At 43.6% G+C, this 21,749-nt stretch overlaps 2 protein-coding genes across 2 annotated transcripts; both read left to right on the plus strand.

Annotated features, from left to right (window-relative positions):
- Nucleotides 1–5,796: 5,796 nt before the first annotated feature.
- Nucleotides 5,797–9,701, plus strand: LOC132870955 (heparan sulfate glucosamine 3-O-sulfotransferase 5-like). The gene is made up of 2 exons (XM_060904988.1): nucleotides 5,797–5,891; nucleotides 8,801–9,701. The coding sequence occupies exons 1-2, from the start codon at nucleotides 5,806–5,808 to the stop codon at nucleotides 9,699–9,701; spliced, it is 987 nt and encodes a 328-aa protein (XP_060760971.1). The 5' UTR covers nucleotides 5,797–5,805.
- Nucleotides 9,702–13,691: 3,990 nt separating this feature from the next.
- Nucleotides 13,692–21,529, plus strand: LOC132876228 (histone deacetylase 2). Its single transcript, XM_060913496.1, has 14 exons — nucleotides 13,692–13,974; nucleotides 15,253–15,365; nucleotides 15,489–15,606; nucleotides 18,395–18,469; nucleotides 18,570–18,708; nucleotides 18,839–18,980; nucleotides 19,086–19,178; nucleotides 19,422–19,530; nucleotides 20,063–20,203; nucleotides 20,287–20,395; nucleotides 20,581–20,711; nucleotides 20,829–20,984; nucleotides 21,096–21,153; nucleotides 21,264–21,529. The coding sequence occupies exons 1-14, from the start codon at nucleotides 13,920–13,922 to the stop codon at nucleotides 21,292–21,294; spliced, it is 1,470 nt and encodes a 489-aa protein (XP_060769479.1). The 5' UTR covers nucleotides 13,692–13,919; the 3' UTR covers nucleotides 21,295–21,529.
- Nucleotides 21,530–21,749: the final 220 nt, after the last annotated feature.

Raw genomic sequence — 21,749 nt, forward strand, 5'->3', positions numbered from 1 at the left:
TGGCAACAGGTACATACACAGGTTAATTAGCTACCTGCTGCCATCTATTGGAAAAGTATTTAATTGTTCTGCCGGTCACTATACATCGCTGGCATAGACGAACGAAGACAAATTATTTGCAGTAAATAAATAATTTTCGGAACAATTAAGTGAAATTGGATAATGTCCCACAGTACACCTGATGATCTCTCATGGCACACTAATGTGCCGCAGCACAGTGGTTGGGAAACACTGACATACAGGCATGCTTCTGTATTGGAAATCACAAAATGGGCTCAGGAATATTTCCAGAGAACATTATCTGTGAACACAATTCACCGTGCCATCCGCCGTCGCCAGCTAAAACTCTATAGTTCAAAGAAGAAGCCGTATCTAAACATGATCCAGAAGCACAGACGTCTTCTCTGGGCCAAGGCTCATTTAAAATGGACTGTGGCAAAGTGGAAAACTGTTCTGTGGTCAGACGAATCAAAATTTGAAGTTCTTTATGGAAATCAGGGACGCCGTGTCATTCGGACTAAAGAGGAGAAGGACGACCCGAGTTGTTATCAGCGCTCAGTTCAGAAGCCTGCATCTCTGATGGTATGGGGTTGCATTAGTGCGTGTGGCATGGGCAGCTTACACATCTGGAAAGACACCATCAATGCTGAAAGGTATATCCAGGTTCTAGAGCAACATATGCTCCCATCCAGACGACGTCTCTTTCAGGGAAGACCTTGCATTTTCCAACATGACAATGCCAAACCACATACTGCATCAATTACAGCATCATGGCTGCGTAGAAGAAGGGTCCGGGTACTGAACTGGCCAGCCTGCAGTCCAGATCTTTCACCCATAGAAAACATTTGGCGCATCATAAAACGGAAGATACGACAAAAAGACCAACTAGAATCCTACATTAGACAAGAATGGGTTAACATTCCTCTCCCTAAACTTGAGCAACTTGTCTCCTCAGTCCCCAGACGTTTACAGACTGTTGTAAAGAGAAAAGGGGATGTCTCACAGTGGGAAACATGGCCTTGTCCCAACTTTTTTGAGATGTGTTGTTGTCATGAAATTTAAAATCACCTAATTTTTCTCTTTAAATGATACATTTTCTCAGTTTAAACATTTGATATGTCATCTATGTTCTATTCTGAATAAAATATGGAATTTTGAAACTTCCACATCATTGCATTCCGTTTTTATTTACAATTTGTATTTTGTCCCAACTTTTTTGGAATCAGGGTTGTACACCTTTACCTCATAAATACTATTAACAAATGGCTTAGGGCTTTGTAAGAAAAGGCTCCGCCCCCTGATGTAGCCTTCACTATACGAGGTGCCAGCAGATAGCCTGCACCTTTTAATCTAAGTAGGCGTGGCGGGTCATAGAGGAGCAGAAGTTCACTCAGGTACTGTGGTGCGAGAACATTCAAATCAAAATCAAATCAAGTTTATTTGTACAGCGCTTTTAACAATAAACATTGTCGCAAAGCAGCTTTACAGAATTTGAACGACTTAAAACATGAGCTAATTTTATCCCTAATCTATCCCCAATGAGCAAGCCTGTGGCGACGGTGGCAAGGAAAAACTCCCTCAGACGACATGAGGAAGAAACCTCGAGAGGAACCAGACTCAAAAGGGAACCCACCCTCATTTGGGCAACAACAGACAGCCTGACTATAATATTAACAGTTTTAACAGGTATAACCCTCAACTGTCCTCATGGGGCCGTCCTTCACAGGAGTGGGGCGATAAAACTCCGACCAGACACAGGGCACCAGGATGGATCAAGCAGGTCCGAGGGGCAGAAGAGGCCAGCATCTCAATCCCAGGATCAACATGTAACTCAGAGGGACAGATGGGTGGGGGGGGGGAGAGAAAGAAAACATGTTGTTAGGTATGCCCTAAAAATGACAAGTATTAAATCTGTGTGGTAGGCTCGCAGAGACGAGAGTCTTTACATCAGGCATAACACACAACAATGGCATGTTAATATGGTAAAATATATCATGACCTGCTCTGGCTGGATGCTTGATTGGGTGATGGGAGCACACTCCTCAGCAATGATGAGATGCAGATGGGACCCTTAGGGCTGGCCAAGACAATTCAGTTACATTTCACCGGGTCTGGGACATGCGACAGAATGTCTGACGGCCGATTCCCTGCAGGCTACGATAGCCAGTTGAGGTCCCCACCGTCTCCACCAAAAGATTTCCTGTTGACTCCATGTAACTCAGAGGGACAGATTTGGGGTGGGGGGGGAGAGAAAGAAAACACAGGTTGTTAGGTATGCCCAATGTCACCTGAATAAGTAGGAACAGTATACATATTGCACCGAGTACAAGCAGGGACTCCGGCAACTAACTATGACAGCATAACTAAAAGGAGAGAGCCAGAAGGTAACACAGGCATGAGGGGCCCCGGGACATAAAGCAGCCAGCCACTACACTGTCAACAAACTCGAGTGAGCAAGCGAGTGGGGACTGACAGCATCCATACATCCCAGTTTACCAAAACACTCTATGTCTGAGGACCCTCCAGATCTACTCCTTTACCTCATAAACACCATTAACAAAAGGCTTGACTAAACAGATGTGTTTTCAGCCTAGACTTAAATGCTGAGACTGTGTCTGATTCCCGAACATTACTTGGAAGGCTGTTCCATAACTGTGGGGCTTTGTAAGAAAAGGCTCCGCCCCCTGATGTAGCCTTCACTATACGAGGTACCAGCAGATAGCCTGCACCTTTTGATCTAAGTAGGCGTGGCGGGTCATAGAGGAGCAGAAGTTCACTCAGGTACTGTGGTGCGAGACCATTTAGTGCTTTAAAGGTCAATAGTAGTATTTTATAATCAATACGAAATTTGATTGGGAGCCAATGCAGTGTGGATAAGACAGGCGTGATGGGGTCATATTTTCTAGTTCTAGTAAGGACTCTTGCTGCGGCATTTTGAACTAACTGGAGCTTGTTTATGCACTTATTGGAACATCCAGACAGTAAGGCATTACAATAATCCAACCTGGAGGGAACGAAAGCATGGACTAGTTTTTCTGCATCATGCAATGACATTAAATTTCTTATCTTTGCAATATTTCTGAGATGAAAGAAAGCTATCCGGGTGATGTTATCAACGTGAGTTTCGAATGAAAGACTGGGGTCAATAATCACTCCGAGGTCTTTTACTGCTGCACGTGAAGAAACAGAAAGGCCATCCAGAGTTACTGTGTAATCAGAAAACTTACTTCTAGCTGTATGTGGTCCTAGCACAAGTACTTCAGTCTTGTCAGAGTTAAGCAGAAGGAAATTTATAAGCATCCAGTGTCTAATGTCCTTAACACATTCCTCAGTTTTATTAAGCTGGTGTCTCTCATCAGGTTTTGCAGAAACATACAACTGTGTGTCATCAGCATAACAGTGGAAACTAATACAATGTTTACGAATAATATCGCCCAGAGGTAACATATATAGAGAAAAAAGCAGTGGACCCAAGACAGAACCTTGTGGAACACCAAACTTTACCTCGGTACGTCTAGAAATATCACCATTTATATCAACATACTGATAGCGATCAGTTAGATAAGACCTGAGCCAGGAGAGGGCCGTTCCCTTAACTCCCACAACATTTTCTAGTCTATCCAGAAGAATGGAATGATCAATGGTATCAAATGCTGCACTAAGGTCAAGCAACACAAGTAGCGAGACACAGCCCTGATCAGACGCCAACAGTAGGTCGTTTACTACTTTAACCAGTGCTGTCTCTGTGCTATGATGAGGTCTAAATCCTGACTGATACATTTCATGGATGTTATTCCTATGTAAATATGAGCATAACTGCTGTGCCACAGCTTTTTCAAGGATCTTGGAGATAAAGGGGAGGTTTGATATTGGCCGATAATTGGACAGCTGACAGGGATCAAGGTCAGGTTTTTTAATCAGGGGTTTGATAACTGCTAGTTTAAAGGATTTGGGTACATAGCCAATCATAAGAGAAGAATTTATTATTTTTAGAAGCGGTTCAATTACTCCAGGCATTATCTGTTTGAATAGATGTGTCGGTAAGGGATCTAGTACGCAAGTTGAGGCTTTTGATGTAGAGATTAATGAAAGTAATTCAGTTTCTTTAAGGGGAGTAAAACATTCTAACTGATGATCTGATACAGTTATATTGTTAACTACAAGGTCACTTTCATTGTCTAACCTTAAATTAGTAGTTTGAATTTTTTGTCGGATATTCTCAATTCAGTGAATTGAGAATATCCGCACATTCAGTGCTTTACAGGTCAATAGTAGTATTTTATAATCTGTGTGAAATTTGATTGGGAGCCAATGCAGTGTGGATAAGACAAGGGTGATGGGGTCATATTTTCTAGTTCTAGTAAGGACTCTCACTGCTGCATTTTGAACTAACTAGAGCTTGTTTATGCTCCGACTGGAACATCCAGACAATAAGGTGTTACAGTAATCCAACCTGGAGGGAACAAAAGCATGAACTAGTTTTTCTGCCAGCGAGGGCCTTTCTGTGCAGAGTTTGCATGTTCTCCCCATGTCCGCATGGGTTTCCTCCGGGTGCTCCGGTTTCCCCCACAGTCCAAAGACATGCAGGTTAGGTTAACTGGTGACTCTAAATTGACCGTAGGTGTGAATGTGAGTGTGAATGGTTGTCTGTGTCTATGTGTCAGCCCTGTGATGACCTGGTGACTTGTCCAGGGTGAACCCCGTCTTTGTTCATTCTGACCGGCCTGCGTAAAGTTAATTAGAAATTAAAAAATAAATGTATTTTCTAATTTTACCTCATGCATGGACTGAATGTGCATTGCTTTTATTTTGAAGTTGTGTTCAACAAAAACGCAATACGCGCGACATGAACATGACATGAAATCCCGCGATAACTACTTCCGTAATTTGTTCAGACCAACCACAAACTTGTACATCATCCTTCAAACGGTCCAGCCAATCACATAGTGTGACATCACCAGCAGGCGCCGGAGCCCGAGCCGATCTGTAGATCTGATACCTACACCGAATCGACGTTGTTGCGAGCAGGTCATAAGAAGACTTTCGCCCCCAAAATGTCCGCAAAAAGAAGAAAGGTAGATGCCGAATGCAGGGCTTTCAACAAAACATGGACTGCTAAGTATTTATTTACTGAAGTCAGAGATAAAGCCGTGTGTTTAGTTTGCGGAGAGCAGATCCGAAAAACTGAAAAACACCAAATGAGGTGATTAGACTACAAATGTGGGCATCATTATTATAATATGATGTATCTTGCTTGATATTTGGAGTAGAAAGACAATATTGTGATGTCTTTATTGTGTTTTGTGGTGAATGTGACTGAAAAAAAAAAATATGTTACAAACGTTCACATTTTGTTAACCATTGTTTTGGGAAATTTGATTGAATAAATGAATTTTTTTGTAAGGCAACCTCGTTTTTTTCCATACTCTTACCAGTCTTAGCAGTTTGTAAAAACAATGTTACTTATTGTTTTATATAAAGAAATACAATTAATATTATGCAGAATTTAGTTCAGCCTTTTGGTCCGGCCCTCCACAAAATTCTGTTTCTCATGTGTCCCATGGAAAAAATAATTGCCCACCCCTGCTGTAAAGGATAATCGGCTACAGATAATGGATGGATAGATGGATAGATGAGGGTTACTGGAACAAACTCTCTGAGTATTTCTACTTTTTTGTTTAGCTCGGGGAACAGACAGAGTCTCGATATAGTGGACCCTGAGTGACGACTCTGTGCAGCTAGCAAACAGTCGGTGTGTGTGTGTGTCTGTCTGTGTGTGTGTTTAGGTGTGTTTGATGGAAGGAGATGTTGTTGCTCCAGCAGCTGTTGCTCGGCAGCCTGGTAGTTGGGACTCTGCTCTACCTGATAACACACCTGGGTCACCTGGACAGGTGAGCTTTAACAGCACCTTAAAGCCAAAATGCCCAAAACATTAACTGTGTTTGCTGATCACACCAAGTGCCCTGACGTGCCCCCACACATGTTTTAATTAAAAATAAAACTTTATAACAACAATTGATCCATTTGAAAGATGTGATATTGATAAGAATCGGCTTCCCTGGGCGTGGCCATTTACACTGAAACCGGATATCCGCCTGGGATGTGGTTTTCCCACTAGGACACCATTTACCTTCGTGACAGAGCCATCGACCAGAAATTTTCTGGGTTTTTTTTTTAGTTTTGTTGTACAAACATGGAGAATGCTCCTGAACAAAAAGCGATTAAACTGTATATATCTGAACTGGAATATGAGCCAGGAGGAAGAAACACGTGGTGAAAGTGATTCCAGCAATACAGGAAGTGATGAAATGCAGCCATTTTACCGCTTGCTTCTTCACTGTCCTTTATAGGCTCGAGGAGGGCAAAAAACATTTCCCTTTTACAATGATCAGGCTTAGTTTTACATCAAAACGTTTGACACTCGGCATCTTCAGGGTTGTTTACAGCAGTTTAGAAGAGCGGTAGAAGTGATGTATCCGCTAGATCTCAGCCTCGCTAAGTCATGTAGCGTGCAAGTGACATCACAATCTTGGATTCTCTCGCGTAATTTGTACTCAGAGTGCGATATTTGAACCTTGGAGAGAGTGAGATGGCAGCGCTCAGGGACATTGTTTTTCTTTTAAAATAAAATCTGTACACAGTACAGTGTAACCCTGCCATTACAAACTCACTCACGATGAATTTTCGCATATAACACACTAAGTTTGTGTCCCCGCCTTTAATGACAATAAGTTGGAGTCTTCAGATTAAAAACATCACTGTGTCAAGTCCACACGTGCTGCACATTCCAAGCATCATTAGGATTAATTACAGTACAAGGCACCTGTTCCAGATTAGAGCGCAATCACAGCGTTCGCTGATTAGGACTCTTTAAACACACAGACTGGGTGAAGTGTACGTGTTGTACTGAGTGTCTCACGTTACTAAGCCTTGTATCTGTGTATTGCCTTTCTGGTTCTGACTTTTCATGACACACTCAGTGCGTTTACATGCACATCCAAATCGAGCTACTGTCGGTAATCGAGCTAAGGGTCCCAGCAGGGGTGCCAGAGAAATCCAATCCTACATGCACACAAGGAAATCGAGCTATTGTGTGAGGTACATTGTGCACCCGAGCCACAGGTGGCGCTACACGCCCCATCGTGTTGGTACACTTCCGGTTGTCGTCATGAAGAAGAGCTATTCAAGAGTATAAACAAAGTTATCACTGGGGTGTTGCCAGATACTGCTGACGTTTTCCAGCCCAAAACATGTTCAAATCCGCCAAATTCCACTTAAAACCGCCCAATCTGGCAACACTGGCATTTCCGTGTTCACAAGTTCCGTGCTCAAGCTGTTCGGCTTGCTCTAACAGACTGTATGGCTACAAACTGTCCTGCGCAGACCACTGTTTCGTAAGACAACTTATTTTGCACAATTGTATATTTTTCTAAAGTCCATTTTTTGCTTACAAAAAATACTTTTTTTTTGCTTACAATTTAACTTATGTCTTAATAAACACACAAAAATTCAATTGCTTTGTTTTTTTTGACATTCTTCAGATGTTGGACATGTATATATATATATATATATATATATATATATATACACACACAAATACAATGACTTGTTTATGTACACAATTCACAGCTATGCAACAGTTGTACAGATGTATTTGGTGATACAGTAAGTGAGCTAAATTTTAACAGTGCAAACAATGCCACAAAAAGAAAAGATTCATGCCGTTGTCATGATTTGTTGTCATGCCGACCGAGGCTGTTGTGTTTCCCGCTTGTGGTCTCGTCACTCGTCACTTCCGGAAGGGGCAGTGCTGAAGTAAGTAGCTCGAATACGTAGCTCGATAGGGTTTACATGCACCAAGTAGCTCGACAGAAATCGCATAATCTAGGTCGTGTAGCTCGATTCCGAGAAATCAAGTTCGGTTCAATTTCAGCCGAATTAAGGTGTATACATGGCATTTTGAACTTCGATTTCAGTCGAGCAACGGCAGAAATTCGATTCTCTCTATGTGCATGTAAACGCACTGACTGAGCCATGCGCTCCTCTTCCCCCGAGACAAACAATAAGTAATCGAGTCCGCAGTCAAGTTAACAATACATGTTAGCGCCATAAAACGAAGGCTTAATGAGCCTCGCTTTGGTGTTGATCACTAACAATTATAGAGAACAGTGATCAAAGGATCTATAAAAGGACAAAATGACTGCTAATACCGCTAAACTTATCACCTAGTTAAAGCGCATCGGTGGTGTTTTTATAAACTCGCGCCCTGCCCCGCCCCGCCCCGCCCCACCCCACTCTGCGGTGCAATAGTCATCATTGGTGATTTGAACACGTGAATGGTGAAGATTAAGAAAACGTTGCGAGTGAGTGGGTGGGCATTGACAACAATACACCGGTTACCTCCATTATTTCCATAACAGACAAAGAAATCATCGCCTCCGTTTGTGATCCTTTACCTCAGTCAGTGAACTGTGATAGTGACTCAGGAGAAGAAATTCATTAGGAGGATAATGTGCCTAAAATTTTGCATATAATGTGAGTGTTTGTGTCGAGTGGCTCCATTTTAGGATTACGAAGTTGCCGGTATAACTAACTGTTTGGACGTTCCCCAGGGAGTTTGTTATAGCGGGATTACAGTGTGTATGGGTACAAATATGAACAAATTAATAATCGAACATGTCTTGTATGGATATTATCTGTCAGTATAAAGAAGTTTATTTTTGGGTTTTGTTTGGCTTTAATTCAGTGTATTATGGAAATAAATTTGTAATAATGGCATCTCTCTCTGCTCCCCCTACAGAGTGCAGTTGGTTTGTCCCACTCAGAACACATCATGCCCTGCTGGTGTTCCAGTGCAGCATAAACAGGGTGTGTTGCATGAGCAGCGCAGGGGCGGAGTCACAAGAGGACGCCTGGTACAGCAGCTTCCACACGCCATCATCATTGGTGTGAGAAAAGGAGGGACTCGAGCTCTGCTGGAGATGCTCGGTCTGCACCCTGCAGTAGTCAAGGCCTCACAGGAAGTGCACTTCTTCGACAGTGATGAGAATTATGGGCGGGGCTTTGCCTGGTACCGCAGCCGCATGCCGCTTTCCCTTATCAATCATGTGACAATTGAGAAAAGCCCCGCCTACTTCACCACAGAGAAGGTTCCAGAACGGATCTTCGGGATGAATGCGTCTGTGAAGCTGTTGGTGATCGTGCGTGATCCCGTCATTCGTGCCATCTCCGATTATGCACAAGTCCTGGAGGGCAAGCATCGGAAAAACAAAACATACCCGAGTTTCGAGTCGCTTGCCATCGACAGCGCCATCTGCAGGGTGAACACGAAGTACAAAGCTGTGAGCACCAGCATCTACTCCAAACACCTGGAGCACTGGCTCCAGTTCTTCCCGGTACAGCAGCTCCACGTCGTGGATGGAGACCAGCTGATCTCAGATCCTCTCCCAGAACTCCAGATGGTTGAGCGATTCCTGAACCTGACACCTCAGATCAGCCGCGACAACCTGTACTTCAACGCCACGCGTGGGTTCTATTGCCTCCACTCCGAGCGGCACCGGGGCAGGAGGTGTCTCGCAGGAAGTAAAGGCCGCACGCATCCACATGTTCATCCAGCTGTTCTGGACAAACTCCGAGTGTTCTTCCAGCCGTACAATCAGAAATTTTACCAGATCACTGGAAGGACATTCAGCTGGCCATAAAAACAGACACGTGTCCCCAAATGAGAGGCTCACACAGTCAAATTATTATTATTATTATTATTATTATTATTATTATTGATGATGATGATGTTGTTGTTGTTGTTGTTGCAACTAACCAAACTCCCATATCGCTAAACTGCGACTTCTCAAACCCCCGGAAGATAAACATCTCCACATGGGTAGAAAAAGGCATTATGCGCCTTAAACACATGTCAAAACAACACCTTTACATCAATTCCATATCTAGCTGAGAACCATGGACTAGAAAATAAACGTTTCTTTGGATTTCTTTGACTCAGATCCATCATATGCTCCAAAATCAACCTAAAATAAACCCAACACATGAGACCTTTAGTATAAGAACTTCTGAATGTATTACCACCAACTAAAGTCCTGTCCAAAATCTCATCTCATTATCTGTAGCCGCTTTATCCTGTTCTACAGGGTCGCAGGCGGGCTGGATCCTATCCCAGCTGACTACGGGTGAAAGGCGGGGTTCACCCTGGACAAGTCGCCAGGTCATCACAGGGCTGACACATAGACACAGACAACCATTCACACTCACATTCACACCTACGCTCAATTTAGAGTCACCAGTTAACCTAACCTGCATGTCTTTGGGGGAAACCGGAGCACCCGGAGGAAACCCACGCGGACAACATGCAAACTCCGCACAGAAAGGCCCTCGCCGGCCCCGGGGCTCGAACCCGGACCTTCTTGCTGTGAGGCGACAGCACTAACCACTACACCACCGTGCCGCCCCTGTCCAAAATATACAACAGAATAAACAAATCCAATTCTACAGTTACCATCTTGCGGGAAGATAACCTAGCAGTCACACCCACAGATCTTACAAACCATGTCCTACATCACTAATAACACCAGTCTACACCTGATACTGCACGAATAATCCATCGAAATCACTACACAGACTACAGGGAATCCAACATCTGTGCACACAAAACACACCAGATGATGATGTACATGCCATACAGGACTGCACAGCAGTTACACACTTCAGGAGTAAAATCAGTCAGGAAATGTCTCGTTTTCTAAATCACACCGTCCCACTGTCCCCTTCACTCCGCTTACTCAGCAACTCATCTGGATCAACATCACCAGGGAGAGTACAGCGGTTCTTCTTACAGCACTAATCATCGACAAGAAAACCATATTAACCAACTGGTAATCAAAGAATCATGTTGATATCATACATTAGAAAAACATCACAACTGACTGCATAACAATGGAAAAGCTCTCTGCCTCAGTCAAAAAAGAAACGACTAAATGTAGCTCTGTTTGGACACCAACCATCACCTACACACACCAAGGAATCACTTCACAGTAGCTCACAGTAGTGTCCCTACTACAGACAAAACACACGGCTCAAACATCATGCTCACAAACACACAGCTCAAGTCATGTCAAGTTTATTTGTATCGCGCTTTTAACAATAGACATGGTCACAAAGAAGCTTTCCAGAAAAATATCAATTTTAAACGTATTAACTAATAAATTTATCCCTGATGATGAAGCCTGAGGTGACGGTGTTGAGGAAAAACTCCTTCAGACGACACGAGGAAGAAACCTCGAGAGGAACCAGACTCTAAACAGAACCCGTCCCCATCTGGGTGATAACAGACAGTGTGATTATAATAACTCACTTCTATAACTGCGTCCTATAGAGTCGCAACCAGGAAATTCATTATAGTTTAACAGGAAGTCTGTTTTGTTGAAGTTATAAACTGTTCATTGATGGAGACTTGAGTGTAAAACTGTCCATGACACCTGCAGTCCTAAAGTTATCATGTGGATTGGTGTCCGAAACCATCAGAGCAGAACTGTAAGAGTCCAGAGCGTCTTCTAAGTGTGTCTTTAGTCTGTCCATATGGACGCCGTCCTCCACAGGAGCGATGTGATGAGACTCCAGCCAGAAGTAGGGCATCAGGATGGATCAGGCAGGTCTGAGGAGCAGGAGAGGTTCAGCATCACTGCAGACTTGCCAACCCCCAGAGAATGAAAAGTGGTAGATCAGATTGTGCAGCACAGTCGCGTCCTTCTAGGGTTTCCCAGGGGCATGCTCCCACAAAAATTTTGAAAAAAAAAAAAAAACAGTGTAAAATGGTGTGTTCTTCTGCACGCTGAGTGCCGTATTTGAAGAAAATTGATGGAGAAATTGGACTGATATACTTCACAAAATGCTGCTTCTCACCTCGCCTCGAAGATTTGATGCTGGGTGATCCGATGACCAAGTCACCTTCGACTTGTTGTGACAGCGAATCTTTTTTTCTTCAGCGTTTTCATTGTTCGTGATCACCAGAGTGTGTTTAGTTTTCACACATATTGGAGTGGTTTGTTGTAATGTGACCTCATTGCTGATTGGTTAGAACCATAATGAGAACCAATGGAACAGTGTGATCGAGTTCAGATTCAGCATCACTATCGCACCCTTCCACTGACTCTCGGATTCACTTCCTGTGACTGATGCTGTAGACTCGCGTCTCTGAGCGGAAGTGACATCATAAGAGTGAATCAGCAGTGTGGATCGGTTCACAAGTACCCCTTTTCCACCAAATCAGTTCCAGGGCTGGTTCGGGGCCGGTGCTGGTTCACAACTCGTTCAACTTGCGAGCCAGCTGACAACCAGTTTGCTTTTCCATAGCTCGCGGTGCTAAGGGAAGACACGTCATTACTGTAGAGGCTTGTTCTTAGTGAGACCTTGAGAAAAGTGCTATAGCTTACACTGACAAAGTCTCTGACCCAAAGTAACTGTTTCCACTCTCAATGTCCATGTGCCTGGTAATAAATCAAATCAAGTTTATTTGTACAGCGCTTTTAACAATAAACATTGTCGCAAAGCAGCTTTACAGAATTTGAACGACTTAAAACATGAGCTAATTTTATCCCTAATCTATCCCCAATGAGCAAGCCTGTGGCGACGGTGGCAAGGAAAAACTCCCTCAGACGACATGAGGAAGAAACCTCGAGAGGAACCAGACTCAAAAGGGAACCCATCCTCATTTGGGCAACAACAGACAGCCTGACTATAATATTAACAGTTTTAACAGGTATAACCCTCAACTGTCCTCATGGGGCCGTCCTTCACAGGAGCGGGGCGATAAAACTCCGACCAGACACAGGGCACCAGGATGGATCAAGCAGGTCCGAGGGGCAGAAGAGGCCAGCATCTCAATCCCAGGATCAACATGTAACTCAGAGGGACAGATTGGGGGGGGAAGAGAGAGAGAAAGAAAACACAGGTTGTTAGGTATGCCCAATGTCACCTGAATAAGTAGGAGCAGTATACATATACATATACAATAAATCCACTTGAAACGTCTTGAAAGTTGAACTTTAATCCTCGGTTTAACAATTACAAAGGTTCTAAGATGCAGAGAGTCAGCTAAGAAAAACTGTTCTCTTCCACGGATCCTCAAAATCTACAATGAGAAGCGTGAGACCGTTCCTATGGAATTCTAATTCTTCGCATATGAATTCTAATTCTAATTCTTCTAATTCTAATTCTAACCTTGCCACATATTATTCATCATTTTAATCATGATATAAACTACTTATATGAAATTACAAATTCAAATGAAATTATTTATACTTTTTAACATAAATTGTAATTCACATCTATATGAATTCTACTTTGGCTGCTACAATTACGTCGTATACGTCATTATGTCGCTGTATACGTCAGTTATGTCGCTACGTTTGCATAAACCTTGGCGCAAATATCGAAGCAAAAACAACGCAGAAGAAGCAGCAGCAGCAATAACAGCAGTAATAATAATAATAATAATAATGGATGACTTCGCATTTGTACAGCTGCTGCTTCTCGCCGCTTAAAAATGGCGATCTTTCGCAGTCTTGTTATTGTTGTTGGTCTTAACAACTCCGCCCCGCCGCTGACGTAAGCGGTTCTTTCCTCTGGCCCGGCAGAGAGTTGGTGCTAGCCTGGAACCGGTTTTTCTGGCCCCAGAGCCAGTTCTTTGTCAGTGGAAACAGAAAACCCGGTTCCAAACTAAGCACTGGCCCCGAACCAGCCCTGGAACTGCTTTGGTGGAAAAGGGGCAAAAGAGGACCACTGGCCCTCAGGAGTGGAGAGAGAGACCCCGCCTCCCTGATTTGCATTCGCCCCGCCCACTCCTCAATTTCTTTTCTTTACTCTGCTCAGCTTTATACTCTCTCTCTCTCTCTCTGAGGATTATAAACATGGCGTTCACTCTGCACGGCGCGGTGAAGAAGAAAGTCTGCTATTATTATGATGGTGAGCATTTGTTCTTAGCTTAGCCTAGCTTAGCTTAGCTTAGCCTAGCCTAGCCTAGCCTAGCCTAGCCTAGCCTAACTTAACACAGCTAACAAAGCGGAGTTTTTTCCCCGCCCGTATTTTGACACGTCCTTTGCGTGTAGTTCCAATTCACGAGCGATTCGTCGAATCAACAGCCTATCAGAGCTTTAGCCAATACCGGATCAGGAAGTAGAACGGGTTGGCCAATCCTAACGCCGAGGGCGGGGCTTTGTCGAAAACGGGTAGGGGAAAAAACACCATCCCAAAACAAATGAGTAAACGGAAAATCAAGATTGTTGATGTTTAATTACCTCAGAATTATATCGAGATAAATTAAAGTTTATTTCCTGAAAATAGTAAAATTTTTAGAGCGACTTAACGAGTTAAATCAGCAGATTGTAATGTGTTTGTATTGATGCTAATGATCTTGGGTCATTTTATCTAATAAACCTGAATGGAAAATATTCATAAATTAATAATTTACAACTTAAAAGTGAATAAATAAATAAATAAATAATATTTAAATGGCTCAAATTATTTCCAATTATTTAGAGCTGATGTTGAACATTATCTGTCTGTTTGTTTATATATAAACTTTTAATATAATTAAATATATTAATAAGATTAGAAATACGCTTCATTGAATTTTGAACAAAAAATCAGAAAACATGAAATAAATAATAATAATAATAATATCAGGCAGAATGCTGGGAAGTATTACATTCATAATAAAATGTTAATTATTTGTTGAAATTATCTCATCTCATCTCATTATCTGTAGCCGCTTTATCCTTCTACAGGGTCGCGGGCGAGCTGGATCCTATCCCAGCTGACTACGGGTGAAAGGCGGGGTTCACCCTGGACAAGTCGCCAGGTCATCACAGGGCTGACACATAGACACAGACAACCATTCACACTCACATTCACACCTACGCTCAATTTAGAGTCACCAGTTAACCTAACCTGCATGTCTTTGGACTGTGGGGGAAACCGGAGCACCCGGAGGAAACCCACGCGGACACGGGGAGAACATGCAAACTCCACACAGAAAGGCCCTCGCCGGCCCCGGGGCTCGAACCCGGACCTTCTTGCTGTGAGGCGACAGCGCTAACCACTACACCACCGTGCCGCCCCCACTAACTGATTTAATAAGTGAATTAATTAAATATTAATAATAAAGTTGAAGGTGCAGTCTGTAGAAGTGTTTCTGAATCTGTTAATGTTTTAAAGGTACTTAATGTTTTTCTTGTGTTATAGGTGATATTGGTAATTATTATTACGGACAGGGTCACCCCATGAAGCCTCATCGAATCCGCATGACGCACAACCTGCTGCTGAATTACGGCCTGTACCGCAAGATGGAGATCTACGTCAGTAACACACACACACACACACACACACACACACACACACACACACACATCATTACACTCAGACCCGCACATTTACTGTGTGTGTGTGTGTGTGTGTGTGTGTGTGTGTGTGTGTTATAGAGGCCTCATAAAGCAACAGCAGATGAAATGACGAAGTATCACAGCGACGATTACATCAAATTCCTGCGCTCCATCCGACCAGACAACATGTCCGAGTTCAGCAAACAGATGCAGCGCTGTGAGACACACACACACACACACACACACACACACACACAGAGAGAACCCGCTGAAGGTTGTGACTTATCCCCAATCAGTAAATAAGAGCTCTCATGGTTTTTATTTTTATTTCAATCATCAAAGGTTGAGTCTGTAAAAAGAACAATAAATAACACGAATAAAAAGTTAGGATTGATATTTACAACTGAGCATATTTGTTGCGTGGTTCATGCGCTCTCAGAAGTGAGGCATCAAATTTTATGACATTTGAACAAATTTGTGTTTACAGCTGAAGTTTATTTCCTGTGGGGGAAACGCGCACACGTAGTATTTACTGGAAATCTCCGTGAAGTTAACGTGGTCTTTCCACGCATTATTCCACGATGGATACTAGGGCTGTAACGATACACCCAACTCACGATTCAATTCGTATCGCGATTTTTGACCCACGATTCGATACGCCCACGATTTTTAAAAAAAAAAATTTTAAAGTAGTAAATTTGACTTATTAACACTTACTTACTTACATTAACTATTTAATAACAAATAATTCAGACCACTGCAGAGAATGAGTGCAAAAATGAACAAATGTATATCCAAAGATTGTTTTATTTCTCAAAATAATACTGTTGAGCCGGAAGCTCTGTTTTTTTCGGTTCTGAAAAAGTCATTTTTCCAAATCGTGTAAATCCGTTAAGATTTTTTTTTTTTGGGGGGGGGGGGGGCTCTCTCACTGTCTCACTCTCATAGGGCCAATGATTTTCTGTGATCGCGGAAAACAGATGGAAATTACGGAGTTTTTATGGTGAAACGTTGCTCGTGTGTCAAAATGTAACTGCTGCTAACGCCCAAGCAGACATGCCTTCAGTGTTGCCAGATATTGCTAACGTTTTCCACCCCAACATATGTTCAAAACCAGCCAAAAAGCACCTAAACCTGCCCAATCTGGCAACACTGCATGCCTTTCCGGTCAAGTGATTGTGATTGGCTTGTGGCACACCTAGCCAGCCAATGAGCTGCTTGTTTACAGATTCGCTCCCTGCTTCGCAACCAGAATGGCGACCGCTTAAAAGAAACGAATGCTCTGCCAGTGGCGAGTGTGGACGTTGCGTGACTCGCAGAAGATTGTCGCAGGTCGGCGAAAAAACGACTTACTAATAGATATAAAAAAATAAAAGTAATTTAAGTAAGTTTAAAATGTAATTTAAATAAAAAGTAAAGTATTCATAAATTGAAGTTTGGAAGCGCCTCTGTTTTTGGGCTGAGGAGAAGTTTGAAAGGGTGTACCGTGATTCTGCCTTCTTGTATCGCGATACGGATCGTGGCTCTGCGTATCGCGATTTCGATACGTATATCGTTACAGCCCTAATGGATACAGTAACAGTAAATATCAGTGTGGACAACAGCAAAAGCGTTCACATCGTAAAAGGAAGTGACACGTTAGCGAACCTTATGTCAAAAACAAAAAATGTAGATGTTGAAGATGTCAGAAATGTAACGGGGAAACAAGAGCTGAACTCTGAGCAGCAGACGTCTCACACATCGGTGCAGGAGAGCCCGCCTGTCCAGAGAGAGCGTTCATAACGGAGTATTTTCAGATGGAGTTAAATGAGGAGCTTGTTGAGTCTGAGCAGCCAAAAGATGCAGCGGTTGGCCCAGTGGGTGTGTCCCTGAAGGCCCAGCAGTGCTGCACACACTTTCCTCAGGAATCTGGAGCTGAACACGCTCAAAACTGTGGAGATGACAGTGGACTTTAGGAGGAGCCCCCCCAGTCTGCTGCCCATCACCATCACCAACAACACTGTGACTGTCGTTGAGAGCTTCAGGTTTCTGGGCTCCACAATCTCTCAGGACTTGAAGTGGGAGACCAACACAGTCTCTATCATCAAAAAGGCTCAGCAGAGGCTGTACATTCTGCACCAGCTCAGGAAGCTCAACCTGCCTAAGGAGCTGCTGCCATCATTCAGTCTGTTCTTTGCTCTTCCATCACTGTTTGGTTTGGATCAGTCACCAACCAGGAGAAGAACAGACTGCAACGGACAATAAGGTCTGCAGAGAAAATTGTTTTTAGTCCAGAGTCAGGAAACGGGCAGGTAACATCTCTGCGGACCCATCACACCCTGGTCACAATCTGTTTAATCTTCTCCCCTCAGGGAGGCGATATAGATCACTGTATGCAAAAACAACCAGACACAAGAACAGTTTCTTCCCTCAGGCTGTCTCTGTGATGAACAGCTAAAATACAGATTCATATATCAGTAATATCACTTGCAAAATATCTGAACACTTATACCGTCATTCTGTGCTCACTGTATACTTTATTTAACTATTCCATACTTGACTTACCTGGATTACTTTGCACTATGCACCTATTTTTGTTGTTGTTGTTTGCTTGTTTGTTTGATTTTGTGCCTATGCTTTTTTATCTGTTTTGTACTATGAGAGCTAAGTGAACCGGAGTCAAATTCCTTGTGTGTGTCCACATACCTGGCAATTAAAGTGTTTCTGATTCTGATTCTGAATGTATGGAGTGGTGTTGTGGGTGTGTTACTCTGGAGATTTTAAATCTCATCTGTACAATTATTTCCTGAATTTTATTTTTAATTTGTCCTCCTCCATCTCATTTACTTGCCTAAAAATAAGAAAATGTGTGAAGATAGCTGTTTTATTTTTAGTTCAATCATCGTCATTATAGTTATTCCAAAAAATTTTAAGAACTTTAATTATGAAAAAATAAATGGCCTAATAATGCTGTGACTGTAGTTTGTGCTGTTTTTCTTGGCGTGTGTGTGTGTGTGTGTGTGTAGTTAACGTGGGCGAGGACTGCCCAGTGTTTGATGGACTGTTTGAGTTCTGTCAGCTCTCTACAGGAGGTTCAGCAGGTCAGTGATCTCTTCAGTCACAATCAATCCTTATTTCTGATTCAATACATCACACTCCGGTTTTGTGTGTGTGTGTGTGTGTGTGTGTGTGTGTGAGAAGCTGGTGCGGTGAAGCTGAACCGTCAGCAGACGGACATTGCCGTGAACTGGGCTGGAGGTCTACACCACGCTAAGAAGTCAGAAGCGTCCGGGTTCTGCTACATTAATGACATCGTACTCGCCATACTGGAGCTGCTCAAGTAAGCCCCACCCCCTCATCTGTGATTGGCCAGTGGTGTTGAGCACACCTGGGGTTTGGGTACAGTGAAGGGTCAGTGTGGTTTTTTTGGTGAGTGTCATGATGATGTCACACGCTGCTCATCCTATCAGGTACCACCAGAGGGTGCTGTACATCGACATTGATATTCACCATGGCGACGGTGTGGAGGAGGCATTTTACACCACTGACCGCGTCATGACCGTATCCTTCCACAAGTACGGAGAGTACTTCCCTGGAACTGGAGACCTGCGGGTATGGGCACGCACACACACACACAAACACACTCAATTACTACTTGTGTTCCGCTTATGCAGTGTGTGTGTGTGTGTGTGTGTGTGTGTGTGTGTGTGTGTGTAGGATATTGGTGCAGGTAAAGGTAAATACTACGCAGTGAATTTTCCTCTGAGAGATGGAATAGATGATGACTCGTATGAACAGATCTTCAAACCTGTGAGTACACACACACACACACACACACACACACAGTTAGTGTTTATGGTTTAGTTAGTTAGCGTTTAGGGGATTGAGGTTTTGGTTAGTTTGGTCTGAAGGATTTACAGTGACTTTTTATGGTTCAGTGTTCAGGGTTTGTGATAATTAACACACTAATTTTAAAGTTGTGTGTGTGTGTATGTGTGTGTGTGTGTGTGTGTGTGTGTGTGTGTGTGTGTGTGTGTGTGTGTGTGTGTTTAGGTGATGGCGAGGGTGATGGAGATGTATCAGCCGAGTGCTGTGGTGCTGCAGTGTGGAGCTGATTCTCTCTCAGGAGACCGGCTTGGCTGCTTCAACCTCACCATCCGTGGTAATGCGCTAATGCTAACACTGCTAACGCTAACACACACACACCACTCTGCTCTCACACACACCCAGTGTTTATTAACGATAAACTCACTGCATACAAACAGCTGCAAAGGCCATGCCCCCACCACAGCCACACCCACAGACCATACGCACGCGCCGCGCTCCAGCCACACCCACAGACCATACGCACGCGCCGCGCTCCAGCCACACCCACAGACCACGCGCCGCGCTCCAGCCACACCCACAGACCATACGTACACGCCGCGCTCCAGCCACACCCACAGACCATACGCACGCACCACATCCCCTGACTGTACTTACAGTCCATGCCTTAATATCATGTCAACAGACCACGCCCAGCAGCCCCACCTCTCTGGCCTGTTTCCTGTTGATGTTGTAACCTGCTGCCCCAGTATAATCCATACACACACACACACCACACACACACACACACACACGCGTGCACTGATCTCACTCAGTCACATTATCACTCTCGCTCTCTTTCTCTCTCTCTCTCTCTCTCTCTTTCTCAGGTCATGCGAAGTGTGTGGAGTATATGAAGTCATTTAATCTGCCGTTGTTGATGTTGGGGGGAGGGGGTTACACCATTCGCAATGTTGCCCGCTGCTGGACCTATGAAACTGCCGTCGCCCTGGATACCGACATCCCTGATGGTACTGTGTGTGTTCTGTGGTATTACAGACCTATAAATGCTGAATAATACTAAGTTTGTGTGTGTGTGTGTGTGTGTCCACAGAGTTGCCGTATAATGATTATTTTGAATATTTTGGTCCGGACTTTAAGCTGCACATCAGTCCGTCTAACATGACCAACCAGAACACGCAGGAGTACATGGACAAGATTAAGTGAGAACATGAACCATTCATCCATTCACTCCCATCAACACGCTCAGAATTTATCATTTTGTGAACACTTTCATACACTCGCACAACAAAACAAACACACAATAGAATTCACAGTTACATCACTGAAGATTATTGCATTATTATAGATGTATTATGGGTGTGTGTGTGTGTGTGTGTGTGTGTAGGCAGCGTCTCTTTGAGAACCTGCGCATGTTACCCCACGCCCCCGGGGTTCAGATGCAGCCCATTCCAGAGGACAGTGTTCCTGATGACACTGCAGACGAGGACACGGAGGACCCAGACAAACGCATGTCCAGTATGACACACACAACAGCAAGACAATAACAGCCAGCATGCTATTAGCATTAGCATACACGTTATGGAACTGTAAAGAGTTACATGTTTTTATTTGATTGTGTGTGTGTGCGTGCAGTCCGAGCGTCGGATAAGAGGATTGCGTGTGATGAAGAGTTCTCGGACTCTGAGGATGAGGGGGAGGGGGGACGCAGGAACGTGGCCAATCACAAGAAGGGAGTGAAGCGGGCACGGGTGGAGGACGACAGGAAGGACGGGGAGGAGAAGAAAGGAGGTATGATGGTGATGTCATCAAAACAGCGCCAGCCAATCAGATGTGGACTGTGTCTAAGTAGTAGATAATAATAATAATTGTAATCAGTAATTTCTGTGTTACGGTTTGCAGAAGTGAAGGAGGAGGAGAAAGCGAAGGAGATCAACTCGGATAAACATGACTTAAAAAGGTACACACACACACACACACACACACACACAGTGTTGTAGATGTGTCAGTGTGGAGTGAAAGGAATAAACAGGAGGAAGCTGGTGATGAACACCTTCTGTGTGTTTACAGTGTGAAAACGGAACAGGCCAGCAGTACTTGAGACCACCAGCAGGGGGAGACAGCGCCAGTATCACCCTCATCATATTTATTACTGTGTGTGTAGTTTCTGGTCAGTGATGCTGCAGCAGGTCCAGCAGAGGGCGCTGTTCATTTCCTTGTAACCCCCCCATGTTTCTTCTTTTTTTGGGGTGTGTGTGTGAGATCTTATCACACATACTGAGTGATGATGTCATATTTTTGTTAAACTCTGAGATTAAAGCTGTTTTATACTTTTATCTGTGTTTGCATGTCGTTATTATGGGATGTGATGCAGCAGTAATGTTGCTATAGCGATGCTGAACTTCACTCAGAATAAAACTAAAGAAACTCCGTATTATTATTCGTTATTACTGCAGGTTCGGTTACATGTACGTGGCATGTAGTATGTGTGTGTAGATGGAATGAAAGATGCATATTTTCCTTTCAGCTGAGGAATCAGATCTTTCCTTCTCCATT

Source organism: Neoarius graeffei, chromosome 2 (assembly GCF_027579695.1).
Source record: "Neoarius graeffei isolate fNeoGra1 chromosome 2, fNeoGra1.pri, whole genome shotgun sequence".
NCBI classification, from domain to species: Eukaryota; Metazoa; Chordata; class Actinopteri; order Siluriformes; family Ariidae; genus Neoarius; species Neoarius graeffei.

Bases quoted from the DNA above. Each gene is read 5' to 3' on its own strand.
- LOC132870955 (XM_060904988.1), top strand. From the start codon at position 5,806: ATGTTGTTGCTCCAGCAGCTGTTGCTCGGCAGCCTGGTAGTTGGGACT. The intron at 5,892-8,800 runs GTGAGCTTTAAC...CTCCCCCTACAG, and splicing joins CACCTGGGTCACCTGGACAG to AGTGCAGTTGGTTTGTCCCA.
- LOC132876228 (XM_060913496.1), top strand. From the start codon at position 13,920: ATGGCGTTCACTCTGCACGGCGCGGTGAAGAAGAAAGTCTGCTATTAT. The intron at 13,975-15,252 runs GTGAGCATTTGT...CTTGTGTTATAG, and splicing joins AGTCTGCTATTATTATGATG to GTGATATTGGTAATTATTAT. The intron at 15,607-18,394 runs GTGAGACACACA...GTGTGTGTGTAG, and splicing joins CAGCAAACAGATGCAGCGCT to TTAACGTGGGCGAGGACTGC.